Raw genomic sequence first — 13,707 nt, 5'->3', positions numbered from 1 at the left:
TAAACTGTTTGTCTGTGGACAGGCGAATTCAGTGCTCGTGGTACAGAGTTGACAGCTTTGGAGACTGAAGCCTTCCATTTATTCATAGCAGCCCTGCAAGCCGTATCACAGTGCCCACCTCTGTGTCACTGGGGCAAGAGGACAGCTCAGCATCTCTGAAACCTGTGACCTCTCTGATGAGGAGCTAACCAAAGGTGGCTCGTTTTTGCTAGCTGCTGGGGTCAGTTTGGATGATGCAAACAGACCCCCAGCTCATTTCAGAGAACACTAATGGATGAAATTAAGGGCTTGACACCTAAATAAAAAATGGCCCAACTTTCAGAGGTGCTGAGCATTCACAGCGTCCAGAGACATCAGTGGGAGCTGCAGTGCTCAGTAACGGAAAATTGGGCTACACTGAAGGGCTCAGATAAAACTACGGCCCAGATTTTTTTAAAGCCATTTAGGCTTTGCAATGGCGAGCACAGCAATGCCTAACTGGTGTAGGAGCCAAAATTGTATTTGCCAAAGAGATTGAGGCATGAGTCTAAATGTACTCCCTAAAGCTTAAATCCCTTTGGAAAATGCGATTTAGGCTCCTAAATCAGTTAGACATTGTGACGCTGAGCACAGCATCACCTAAATACCTTTAAAAATTTGGGCCTAAGAGCCTAACATTAGACACCCAGTTTGAAAGTGGCATACATTTAAACACATAAAACTGTTAAAAGAACATTATTAAGGTTGCAAGTCAAACAAACACTCAAAAGTTAGGCAAAAAGAAGAGGCATACTTGTGGCACCTTAGAGGCTAACAAATTTATTTGAGAATTAAGGTTGCTTGTGCAAATCTTAATTTGGCTCCTGTGCGCGCATGTATTATGATACAATCTTTATAACTGCACGATCACGTACTATTTTTCCCATATGACCCTTGCCTCATTCAGCACATGGGATGGATGGTGCTCCCTGAATGAGCAGCTACTCAATATTTTGTTTTCTACTTATTGCGTAACGTGTCGCCCCAAGCCTTATTTACTGCACACTGAAAACAATTATTCATTTCCTCATGGGCTTCTCTATGCGCTCATCACTATAATGTCTGAGTTCTCCATAAATATTAGTGAATTTATCTTCAAAACACTCCTATTAGGTGCGGGAGAGGTATTATCGCCATTGTAAAGATGGGGAGCTAAGGCAGAGAGAGATTTAGGTCAAACTCATCCACCAATTTTGGGTGCCCAATTTGAGATGCCTAGGACCTGATTTTCCAGCACACTTATCATTATATAGCACTTTATATGTGCAAAGCACAGCTCCCACTGATTCAGTTGCAACTGCGAGTGCTTAGCACCCACAACCAGGTCCTGGAGCAACTACACAAATTACACCCACTTGCCTGCTCTCTTCATCCTCCACCCCCGCAAGGTTCTGACCTTGAATCTCTTTCCACAACTTCAATCACAGAGGAACTACAATGCCACCTCTGTGTGCCTTTGGAGGGGAGCCAGAACTGGGTCAAAGTGAGGCCATTCCCCCACCCCTCCACTGGCCTGCAGGTTTTCTGGCACACGCACAAACATGGCTGCCAGCCAAAACTTGGCACAAAGATGAAAAAAAGAAGAGAAGGAATCAAGAAACTGAAACCAGGAACATGAGTGGGAAGTTCTTCCCTTTTCCTCCAGGGCATGTATGGGAAGGTGAGTGTCAGACAGAAGCATCCAATGACTACCAAAGAGTTTAATCATTGCTATCAGAGTACTAGATCTAGAACAAGGAACCTCGGGGACTGAGCAATTCCAATTGAAGATAATGCTGTTCTTGGGATGGCATACCGTGCAAATTCCAACACGTACATGGGCCCTAGCCTCCAGCTAAAATCCATTACAAAATCACCACTGACTTGAATGGCAGCAGGACTGAAACATACATTATGTAGCCCAGCGGTTCTCAACCAGGGGTCTGGAGCCCCCAAACTGGTTTCAGGGGTCCGCCAAGCAGGGCCAATACTAGACTCGCTGGGCCCCAGGGCAGAAAGCCGAAGGGCCGCTGTGCAGGGCTGAAGCCCAGGGCTTTGAACCCTGCCACCTGGGGCTGAATCCAAAGCCTGAGCGACTTAGCTTTGCGGGACCCCCTGTGGCGTGGGGCCCCAGGCAATCGCCCTGCTTGCTACTCTCTAACGCCGGCCCTGGCTTTTATATGCAGAACAACAGTTGTTGGGGCACTGGTGAGCTCTGGAATTTTTATAGCATCTTGGGGGGAGTTAAGAAAAACAAAGGTTAATCCCCCCTGATCTAGGCTACTGTACAACCAAAGCAAACTGACACCACCCTTGCTTCGCATCGCCTCAAACGCCTCACCGAGAGGTCAGAGGTAGGTGATAAATGAAACTTACCTCACTTATAGACTTGTCAATGCAAGGGAAAAAAACCATGTGATTAACAGCCAGAGTTTCCAGGTCTCAGCCCAGATATTGGTACCTGGATTCCTCCTGCTCACTCGAGGGGCTAAATTCAGCTCTGGCATAAAGGGATGGGATTCCTTCGATGTCAACGGGGTTTGCTTTTATGAGGTTGGACCCAGACCTAAAACTACATTTGCCTGCAGCGGTTCCTCTGATCAGACGCGCTTACCGGCTCCTAACATGACCGAGGGGTTGCTGGTATTAGTACAGCTGGTGATGGCCGCAATCACCACCGAGCCGTGGGTGAGCTCGAAGTCAGAGCCGCTATGAACAAACTTCACGCGATCGCTGTGACGGTCTGGGGCAATACTGAATCCTTTGAACCCTTGCTATAAAGAGGGACAATAAAAACAAAGGGAGAAGATGGTTAGTGTGAGAACTGGGAAAGGGAGACAGAATGCTACCAGAAAACAGCTGTACTTTAAAAGGGGAAGGAAGAGCGTTTGGTGACACAGCGTGTGTTATAGGCTCCCCCTTGTGCCCAAGCCACAGAGGATGAGTGTGTAACAGCTTCAGCACAAGATATAGCAGCTCTTGCTTTTAGCTCTGGAGGTCCCTGCTTCAGTCCCCAGCATGTTAGCCAACATGGCGGCTGTCACATTTGCTTAATTGGGGCCAACCCTACCCGCTCATCCCTTGGTGACAAGGTGGCAGCTGCCTCTTGCGGTGGCACACAGGTGGTCTTTTGCACAGGAAGACAACAGAACTCTTTTAGCCTGCACAGAGGCGCCTGTGTGTCTTGGATCCCAGATGAGACTGTACATCAGCGCACAGCATCAGGTTCTAGGAAGCCACCCCACTCCCCCAGCCGAGTCACTCAGGTCAGGCCTGGGATTTTGGCCAGAATGCCCAAGAGTTCATACAATTAGCACTGACTGGTCTGAAGTTTGTGTGAAGATCTAGCTGAATGGACGAAAGAACGAGTCTTAAAAAAAAGGGGAGAGAACTAGCATATCAATACTACGGACTGGGATAGAAAATCTGAATGGCATAGCAAATCTGGAGAGTTCAGCTGGATTTGAAAACCAGAGCATTCTTCATAAGGTATTGGCTTTTACAGGGAATGAGCCTGAGCTGTAAAGTTTAGATCTGGATTCAGGTCTGAGATTCCCCAGAACTTAGGGGTGTTTAGACTTGGGTCCTAATCAAAATCCTAGACGCAGATCTATTAATTGCTGTTTTTAACCGGATGGACTGCAAGAGGCAGTTAGGGTGGTGGTTGTTTTAAGTTTAGTTGGGCAAAAAGCACTTCTGGAAACCTACAGTGAGTTTCAGACTCGTATGTCATTATCAGATTGAGTGACTACTTCAATACTGCAAATGCTTCACTAATGGGTCAGGAGCAGATCCACGGACCACCCATATTCCAGGACCCGTAACTTGAGAACCACCACTCTAGAATACTTATTCCTTAGCGTTGTCTTCTAGGCTACAGTTGAAAATAACCAGGAAACAACATTTCTGCAAGGTCACACAAAGTGTCCTGAATTGATTGACGCAGACCTGTGTCTCTAGTGACTAAGCCCTACAGATAGCTTCTAGAAGACAAACATATTTCCGTTTGCAATGCCACGTGCCCTTACCTTGGCTCCCAGGCAGGTCTCAAAGTCCTTCTTCATTTCTGACACAGCTACTTTGTCCTGAGGTCTTTTGGGCCCACTACAGCAAGGCACGACGCTATGCAGATCCAGCTCCACAACCTGTTCAACAGGAGGAACAGTGCAGCTCAATAAGCTACTGCCAAGGATCGAGCCAAATAATGCAGGATACATCGCTCTCAAGGACACTGGGGTCCCAATGCAGCAATGCTCAACACAAGGAGTTCCACTGACTACTTATGCACTTAGGAACCTTACTGAATCAGTGCCTTAAACTCTCTTCTGACAGCATGAGGCCTAACGCATTTAAGGGCAAAATTCCTCAAAGCCATTTGTAGCGAGTTACAAACTCAGATACTGTTAGCTCCCAAGGAAAAAATTTCACAGCCACCTCAAGTCCCCATTTTCAAAAGTGACTTAGGCACATAGGAGCCTAAGTCTCATTGACTTTCAAAATAAAGCCAATACGATACATGTCTAGGTCACTTTTGAAAACAAACAGATCTGAGGTGGTTTGAAAATGTATCCCCACCCTCACAATCAAGACAAATCCTAGCATCAGGAAGCATTCTGGGAAATCCTAGCAAAGGGGTAGCGCACAAGCCCATACAAGCAGCCTCTTGCTCACCATTTTGATAGTTGGTTTATAGGTGAAGTTGTGCACTTAGGGAAAATTTACAAGATTTCAGAGAGGATCAAATCCCTTTAATCTTGCCTTGTTTGCTAACTATTAAGAGATACTTGGGGGCAAGTTCTGTCCTCATTTAAATCCATGCCACCCTATTATAAATCAACTGGGTTGAGATTGCTGGACACAGTGAGACCCTGCATTTCCCTCAGGTGTTCTGTGTGGTCTAATGCCATTACATGAGGCTGCCTCAAATTCTGGCTTACACAGTCACGGAATGGACCAGGGCGTGCTTTGGGAAAGGGATTACAAAAATCAGAGTCATGTTAATTTTTTCCTTGCTGTGTGAAAATTCCTCTTTAAAAAAAGATGAAACAGAGAACAACAAAAATAAATAAAATGAAAGAGGAGAGCGAAGGGGTGTACGTGTAGGAGAGAAATAAAGGAAGGAAGGTACAAGATTAAATGATGATCAGGACTCTACCTGGGTAAAATCTGGATCCTGAGCGGAGTTATTGAAATCTCTAAACATCCCCACAGCCAGAAGATAATTCTTTATGTGCTTAATTTTTTCTTCATCACGACCTAAAATGAAATCCAGACATAGCTAAATAAGAACAGTCAAGACAAAGATATTGGGGCATTTTAAGAATGCAGAACAGGGCCTTGAATGGGATAGATTGTATTACATCAACTTCCTGCTTTTCTAGTTAAACATGAAGAGAAAAGTCACTGGATCTTTAATGATCTCAGTCCCAGTTAACTGGGACTGTTAGTTGTATTCCAAGGTTGGAGTTGAACTCTTGACGTCTTCTAAGCAGAAACTTTCATACGCTGGAGTTCATAAGGGCTCAACCCTGAGAAACACAGTAGCTCATATATATTATGTAAAATGGATCCTTTGCAGAGCCCAAGGTTAAGGTTTAGGAAGGTGCTAGGACCAAATGCATGGCACCATGGGTCTCATTCTGATCTCTCTCATACCAGCGAGATTCTGAAGTAATTCCATTCTGGTCAATGGAGTTACACCAGAATCAGGCCCTGTACCACGAGCTGTCAGAGCCTAGGTTTATAATCTGGATCTTCAAGTTCTGGCCTCTTTTTGCACTTACCCGTTTGGATCAGGTACCTGATGCTGACTTCATCAACTGGGAAGAAGGCTGCAGTTGCTCCATATTCAGGGCACATATTGGCAATGGTGGCTCGATCAGCAATTGACAGCTGGGCTACACCAGGCCCAAAGAATTCCACGAACTGACCCACCACCCCAACCTGGCGAAGATGCTGTAATACATGAACCAACACAGGTACTCAAAGGCCATTTCTAATCTTCGGAATGCTGACTGTATAAGCCTTACGCACTGGAGACAGTTCAGGCCTATGCGGTTCAGCTCCAGTCAAGAAGCCACGCTTCCTCAAAGTTCTGGTCCATTTGGGAGCAGGGTTTTGTTCAGTGTGTAACAGAGCTTCAAAACTCAATGCTAAACATGCCATACGTACACGGTTCTGCTACCGCTGCAGGCAATGGCAAAACTTTCCTATTAGCATCAATGGGAGTCTCAAAACCTGACCACGACAACCACAAGGATTGTAGGAGCCCTGGGAGTTCCAGTTCTTCCTGTCTCATCCAACCAGATCATAGAGTATTAGGGTTGGAAGAGACCTCACCTAGTCCAACCCCCTGCTCAAAGCAGGACCAACCCCAACTAAATCATGCCAGCCAGGGCTTTGTCAAGCCGGGCCTTAAAAACCTCTAAGAAAGGAGATGCCACCTCCTCCCTAGGTAACCCATTCCAGTGCTTCACCACCCTCCTCATGAAATAGGCGGGGGGAGGGGAGGAAGCAGAATTGGCTGCTGATTCCACCCCATCTGAGGTGCAGCTGATCAGCAGGCAAGAGGGAAGGAGCTGCAGAGCTAGCTGCAGCCCAAGCTGCAGCCCAGGCCCAGCATAGTTGGGTCTCAGAGGATGAAATCAAGATGACAGCCCCAGAGACGGGACTCCTAAGGCTGCTGTATGCAGCTACTCTAAGATCACACCATGCACACACGTGCCACACTGTGGCCCATTGTAAGAAATCCCCCATGGCACAGATGTCAGTTACCTTGGTAACGGTGAGCACTATGTCTGTGGATGTTACCAGGGGATGAGGATTTCCCATCAGCTTGTAACCAATCACTTTAGGAAGCACCATGCTGATTGGCTGGCCCAGCATCACCGCTTCTGCTTCAATGCCACCAACGCCTGAATCCAATTGGCAAGACAAAAGTAGAATTTTTTTTTTAGATGAGGCAATGCAGGCTGAAAGTTAACGAACCAGTGAAATAATGTTACTGCAAATAACGGAAAAGAAGTCACCACACAGCAGGGCTTGGATTGAGCTGGTCCGAGGGGACATTTCTTAGATGTTCTTATGCTGTTCTAAGATTTTGTTTAAAAAAGAAAGTTTCTAGCCCTTGGGGGCTCACTTTCATTTGGAAATTGAATCATGTTTAAAGCCAGTCAAGTTTGCGGACATGAGACTGACTGGTCAGTGCAGACAAGCACATAGAATCATAGATCAGGGTTGGAAGGGACCTCAGGAGGTCATCTAGTCCAACCCCCTGCTCAAAGCAGGGCCAATCCCCATTTTTTCCCCCAGATCCCTAAATGGCCCCCTCAAGGATTTAACTCACAACCCTGGGTTTAGCAGGCCAATGCTTAAACCCCTGAGCTATCCCTCCGCTCAACACTGGGATAGCGAGTCCTGAGTAAATGCTGGTTGAGAAGAGTTGGTCCATGCCTGCTGAGCACAACTGAGCCTTTTCTGCACTGACCAGTCAGCATTTTATTATTTTAGTTCCTTCCCCCTAGCACCCGAGTCATGGACCAGGACCCATTGTGCTAGGCGCTGTACAAACACAGAACAAAAAGATGGCCCATGCCTCAAAGAGCTTCCAATATAAGTGCAAGCCAAGAGTCAACAGATGTATACAGGCAGATGGGGGAGTACCAGGAAACAGCGAGACAATATTGGTGACAGGCACTGGTCACAGCCCACCAGCAGCCTGACCACTGTCAAGCTGCCAACTAGTTTGACTGTTTTTCAACACTATTTGTAACAGTTTCCTTGTGAAGATGAGGCCATGGTTATAAATAGATTCTTTATTATTTGTATTTAACTAGCACTAGAAACCCCAGTCACGGATGAGGACCCTAAAAACACAGAACAAAAAGACGGTCCCCATGCCCCCAAAGAACTTACAATCCAAGTAACGTGAGCAGATGCAGTGCTGTATTACCAAGGCTCCAGATACAGAAATTTCTTATATACAGATTTTAATCTATAGCACTATGTAAAGTAGATACAAATATTATGACTTACACTGTGTGTGACTGAAAACTTTATGAGCGTCTTTGTAAGCAATCAGCATTTTTGTAAGCTCTTTGAGACCAGGACACTTTGTTCTGTGTTTGTACAGAGCCTAGTATGCTGGTTGATGGAATCCTGGTCAACAGAGGGACTCGTAGGTGCTTTCACAATACACATGACGTATCACTGCAGTATTCCCCGGGTATTCTTTATACTAGGTATAGGGATGACTACAAAATACTTCGGTTAGACTATCTACTTATGCAGATAAAATTTCAAAGCTTCTATTGTCTACCATTGGCTAGGAACATATTTCTGTTTGTTATTCTGGCAAGCACTGTCCCGTTATTGTCCAAGCAAAGAACATCTGGTACTAGAATACTGGCAAAGACTGATCAAACCTTGTTTTGATGTACCTCATCCCCTCTCATCAGTACTGTCTTTGAATCAGAGTCTTTGATCCAAAACTGCTTTTATAGTTACTGTCACTAGGCAAACATTTTCAAAAGCATCTAAGTGATTTTAGACTCATGGGTCCCAGTGAAACTTTCAATGGGACTTAGGCTCCCAAATCATTTAGATGCTCTTGAAAATTTTACATCCCTTTCCCCCACCACTACCCAGGGACATTTTAAACCCACAATAAAAGAATATTTATTTAAAAATAAAAGCACACACAAATCCCCTACAACCTGACACATGACTGAAATGTGATTTGTTGTCTATTACTCTTACAATCATTGGGTATGGAATAGGAAATCAGGTTACAAAATCCTGATTTATAGGGTCATTTGAACTGGACACAGAAAAGGGAGTTTGTTGTACTTAGTCATTTTATTTTATATGTGATTTGATAGGAACACAAGCCATAATATAACCGAACAGTTCATAAAACTTCAGTGCACTTACCCCAGCCCAGCACTCCCAGACCATCAATCATTGTAGTGTGTGAATCAGTGCCTACCAAGCTGTCTGGATAATAGTACCCATTCTGATCAAACACCACTCTTGCCAAGTATTCTAAATTCACTTGGTGGACAATTCCCGAGCCGGGAGGAATAATCTTCATGTTGTGGAAAGCTTGGGAGCCCCACTGAAACACAAGGAATAAGAGCCCCAAATATTAAATACACAGGAACAGTGAAAGAGTGTTGATTCATCCCATCTTGCAACATGTAAAGAGGAGAAATTCTTCCCATACCTTTAAGAATTCAAATCTTTCTTTGTTCCTTTCAAACTCCAGCTCCTGATTCTTCTGCAAACTGTCTGACCTGCCGGTGAAATAAATGAACAACAAAGCTATAAGTCTCCAACTGAATTTAGTGTGTGGTCTGGTGTGTGCGTATAGTGAAAGAGAAAACAGAAGAGCACTTGTAGCTCATAATGCCGATCAGTTTTATATGTTTCAAGCAATTGCAGCTGTGAGCTAAAGGCAAATGATCAAAGGGGCTTAACAAGTCTCAACAGGAATACCTATCATCTGGCTCAAACGTTAATCCCATACAGAATGTAGGCATTACATCTGCAATTTGATAAAGTCTGGCCTACGTCTTAAAGCAACGGAAAGTTTTCCAAACCTAAATGATACGCAAGCTGCACAGCAGTAAAGGAAGCTGATGTCAGTAATTGTGATTGAACATATGCGGATACTGATCTGGAACGTACACCACAGTTCAAGCCTGTACTCCTAAAAAAATATATGAAACAACTGTACGTAAACATAAAATCCCTAAGAAGTGATTACTTTTGGAGCAGGGACACTTCTATACTCTCTGAGCCATGCAGCACACTGTGGTCACTGTGAAAGAACTAAACAGCAATGACAGCTGGTCAGCAAAATTTATTTATTTATTTTGAGAAATTTGTCCATCTAAAATGGGATTTCATCAAAAATTATTTTTTGTGAAACCCTATTTTTCACTGAAAATATTGTGCTTTTGTAAAAAACGAGAACCACGTATATTTCTGTTTTTCAATGACACTGACAAAGAATTCTCACAGGGAAATATATTTCCCCCGACCCCAACCAGCTCTCATAAGAAACAGAGATTCAAATGAAATGGAGGAAGAGCATGTTTAAACAGATCAGTACCAACATGTACATATACTCCAGAGACATTTAATTCCAAACTGAAATCCATTCCTGACCTTTTCTCAGAGATATTTTAAGACTGCGGTTTAAAAGTTAACGAGGAGCAGATCTCAGACAAATGATCCAACTCAAGATCTAGGGGGGAAAAAACTGGATAAACTGCTGAGCTTTTTAGTTAGCTGGTTCACTGCCAATGGAGGTTTGCATCCATGTGGCTTTTGAGGTTTAAAATAACCTGCTTTTCTAAGAATCACATGGAGGGAATTTTTTTTAAAATAAATAAATAAATAAATAAATCCATCAAGAGGCTTATTTCCACAAATAGGATCAAAATCTTTATTTAAAAACAAAACAAAAAAACACAATCTGAAATGGGACACTAGATGGGGAGGGCACGGAGTTACTACAGAGAATTCTTAACCAGGTATCTGCCGGGCAAGTCCTGACCACATGCTCAGGATCTAAGATCTAACTGACTGCCATATTTGGGGTCAGGAAGGACTCTTCCGCCAAGTCAGACTGGCAGAGATCCCGGGGAGGGGGTTGCCTTCTCTGCAGCATGGAGCATGGGACACTTGCAGGTTTAAACTAGTGTAAATGGTGAATTCTCTGTAACTTGAAGTCTTTAAAACCATGATTTGAGGACTTCAGTAACTCAGTTAGAGGTTTGGGGTCTATTTCAGGAGTGGGTGGGTAAGCTTCTGCGGCCTGCAACATGCAGGAGGTCAGACTAGATGATCACAATGTTCCGTTTTGACCTTCAAGTCTGAGACTGCTCTTAGATGCGAAGATTTCCTCCCCTTTTTGTATTGTTTTCATTTAAGTGAGCAGTTGTAATATTATTTCCTATCGAGAGTAACAAATATGGAATAAGTTACTGGGTAAGGCAACTGGAGTACAATGAATTTAAGGAGTTTGGAAAACAGAAGAGAACTAAGGGATGACATGAGAAAGCAGGACGATATCACGAGGTTCAGCTAGGACATGCAGGATGGTAGGTAGGTTTCTAAGATCCCGATGCTGCAATGAGCTCTGTGCAGATGGACCCCTCCGACTGTTCAGAGTCCCATTGATTTCAGTGAGGCTCTGTACAGGTGCAAAGGAGCTCACTACAGGATTGGAGATTAAGTATTCTAGAGTTTCCAGTTTGCTGTTCCTTCCTTCCCCACTACATAAAAACACTGCTGTGTGCTTCTTCACCAAGGCAGCGATGAGCTAACTACCCCATTCTCAGAACTGTGCCAACACAGCCCAGTGTAGTAAACGGTCTCATTTAATCAGTCTTTAGCTTCTACAATGCTAGGGGACAAATCCTCAGTTTGCATAACGCAGTGTAGCTCCACTGTGGACCTATGCTAATTAACACCAGCTGCCCCTGGCTTCCTAGCAAGCATGGAAAATAAGGTCTGCTTTATTTCCTTACCTCCTGTTAAAATCCACCTGGATGGAATGATCAATTACTAGATCAGCAGGACAGATGGGATTAATTTTTTCAGGGTCTCCACCCAGTTTCTTCACAGCATCACGCATTGCTGCAAAGTCAACCACTGCAGGTACGCCACTGAAATGAGAGAATTAAGCGAACTGAGGGGACAGAGCCCAGATCCTCAGGCATAGCCAGCCAATGCCACACTGCCACCAGATTCTGTCTCGAAAGCCAACACTGGAATCACCACTCCATTGCAGTGGGACACAGAACCGGGGTGGGAGAAAGAACAAAGCCACATTTGGCTTCATCAGTGCAGAACACTTGGGTGGAAACGCGTAAGGTGACAAAGGGAGGTGGTTGTGCAGCTTGGGCACTGGACTGGGAGACATGAGACCTGGATACAATCTCTGTGATCTTGGGCAAATTACTCTTCCTTGCTCTGTGCCTCTGCTTCCCGTCTGTAAAATGGGGATAATACTACCACTTTTCTCCTACTAGCTGTGTGTACAGTGCCTAGCCCAATGGGGCTCTGATCATGGTTAGGCCTTCTAGGAACTAATGGATTATAGATCATGTTAATATGAGTCGGTAGGAACATCATCAGCTTTTGACTTGCAAGCTGAACAAAGGCGACCCAGAATCCATGAGAGTGAGTGTGACTATGGAACCCCTATGGGAGTGAACAGGCTGGCTTTCTGGAGTAGAACTGCACTGACTGGCAATCAGGAGAGCACTGAAGGGAAGAATAACAAAGCCCCCCACCCAACTGTGCCACCAAGTTCTTGAACTTGACTTAACAAATGCCCCCAGACCAACCACCCACATGCTTCACACTCCGTAAGTATCTCTGTTAGGCTGTTAGCCAGAAGTCACATTTTCACCTCTGGTAACAAGACTTTGTAGCAGTCCTATAAGCCTGGTTGCTCCAAGAACTGACATGACAACAAACAACAGACCTTCCTCTAGGTTTACAGTAGTGTCTCATCAGAGCATCTGGCAGTCAGTGTCATGTTCTAACCATGAGACCATAAGTTTCCATGTTTGCTTTTGCAGAGTGGATGGAAAGCTGGTGGTCCTTCACAGATGGTACATTTTGGCATTTCCAAGGTTACCCTAGCCACCACTGCTCACCAGGGGCATTTTATGTAGCACTCAGCACTTCACTTTTAGACTGCTACTTTCTGAGAAACATCCTCACATAACAAAACATCTAATTCTGCAGGGAGTCGAGTGTACATAGTGTCCAGTGATGTGGTCATGGGCATTCAGGACCATTTAGGATTAGACTCTAAGTGTACTTCCTGAAATAGCAGCCCAGAAGAGAGAGACCATTTTAGAGTTCAAAGTGCAACAAGCGAAGATGTTCTTTGCTGCAAAGGACAAAAAATAATCAGCCTATAATGTTATAGAAGACTTGTGTGTAAGAAAAACAGCGCAGATTATTAAATACAACAGGGTCAGCACAGGGAATAGGGTAAGGACTTGGTTGGAGTTTTGTCTGTAAACATTTAGGATTGCAAAGAAGAAAAGCCAACACAGCTCAGGTTTATATTCTGGCAGTCACTCTGATCTACAAAAATATGCATCTGAACGTAGTGAGTGTGATGTACAGTGTGTGCATGTCAACTTCCCCAGACTATATGTACAGCAAAGAAAGCAACTGATATTATGAGCTAACTGCATTATTGGTTGATACAGAAGAGGAGAAATAGAGCAGTTATTTGCAACACTATGGGGGATTGAGGGAGTGACACCAGAACACATGCATTTTATGTATCCAGAGGCATTCAAGGTGAATTACAGAATGCACAGGGCTGAAAATCAAGAACCCTCAAAATTCTAATCCTGAACTAGCAATTTACTCACTATGGGGCCTTGTGCCAAGAGCCAGATTTTCAGTACAGCTCACTCCCATTTAGGCACCGATACAAGGGCTAATCTTTTCAAGAAAGCTCAGCACTCAGCAGCTCCCACCGTGACACTTGTGGACAGATTTTACAAGAGATCAGCAGCGACCCTGGACATTTATTTAGGTGTCTAAATGGGAACTGAGCTCTTTAGAAAGTATAGCTCAACCTCTCTGCACTTCACTGTCTCCACCTGTAAAGCGGTCAGCATACCTATCACCTCTCGAGACGTGAGCCAGTTAGGACCCCAATGCTGTTCC

General features: G+C 44.5%; 1 protein-coding gene across 2 annotated transcripts in view; it reads right to left on the bottom strand.

Moving 5' to 3' along the window:
• The window catches only part of ACO1 (aconitase 1), a 46,444-nt gene that overhangs the window by 14,450 nt on the left and 18,287 nt on the right, over window positions 1-13,707 (bottom strand). For both annotated transcript variants that reach the window (XM_077817749.1, XM_077817750.1), the window contains exons 4-11: window positions 11,535-11,672; window positions 9,221-9,290; window positions 8,929-9,112; window positions 6,772-6,911; window positions 5,781-5,952; window positions 5,153-5,253; window positions 4,026-4,142; window positions 2,612-2,771 (exon numbers count right to left, since the gene is read on the bottom strand). In XM_077817749.1, the coding sequence (XP_077673875.1) occupies window positions 2,612-2,771; window positions 4,026-4,142; window positions 5,153-5,253; window positions 5,781-5,952; window positions 6,772-6,911; window positions 8,929-9,112; window positions 9,221-9,290; window positions 11,535-11,672 (1,082 nt within the window). The remainder of the gene's footprint in view (window positions 1-2,611; window positions 2,772-4,025; window positions 4,143-5,152; window positions 5,254-5,780; window positions 5,953-6,771; window positions 6,912-8,928; window positions 9,113-9,220; window positions 9,291-11,534; window positions 11,673-13,707) is intronic.

Source organism: Eretmochelys imbricata, chromosome 5, assembly GCF_965152235.1.
Source record: "Eretmochelys imbricata isolate rEreImb1 chromosome 5, rEreImb1.hap1, whole genome shotgun sequence".
Lineage (NCBI taxonomy): Eukaryota > Metazoa > Chordata > Testudines > Cheloniidae > Eretmochelys > Eretmochelys imbricata.
The sequence above is the reverse complement of the archived record's forward strand: the minus strand, read 5'-3'. Positions and strand labels throughout refer to the sequence as shown.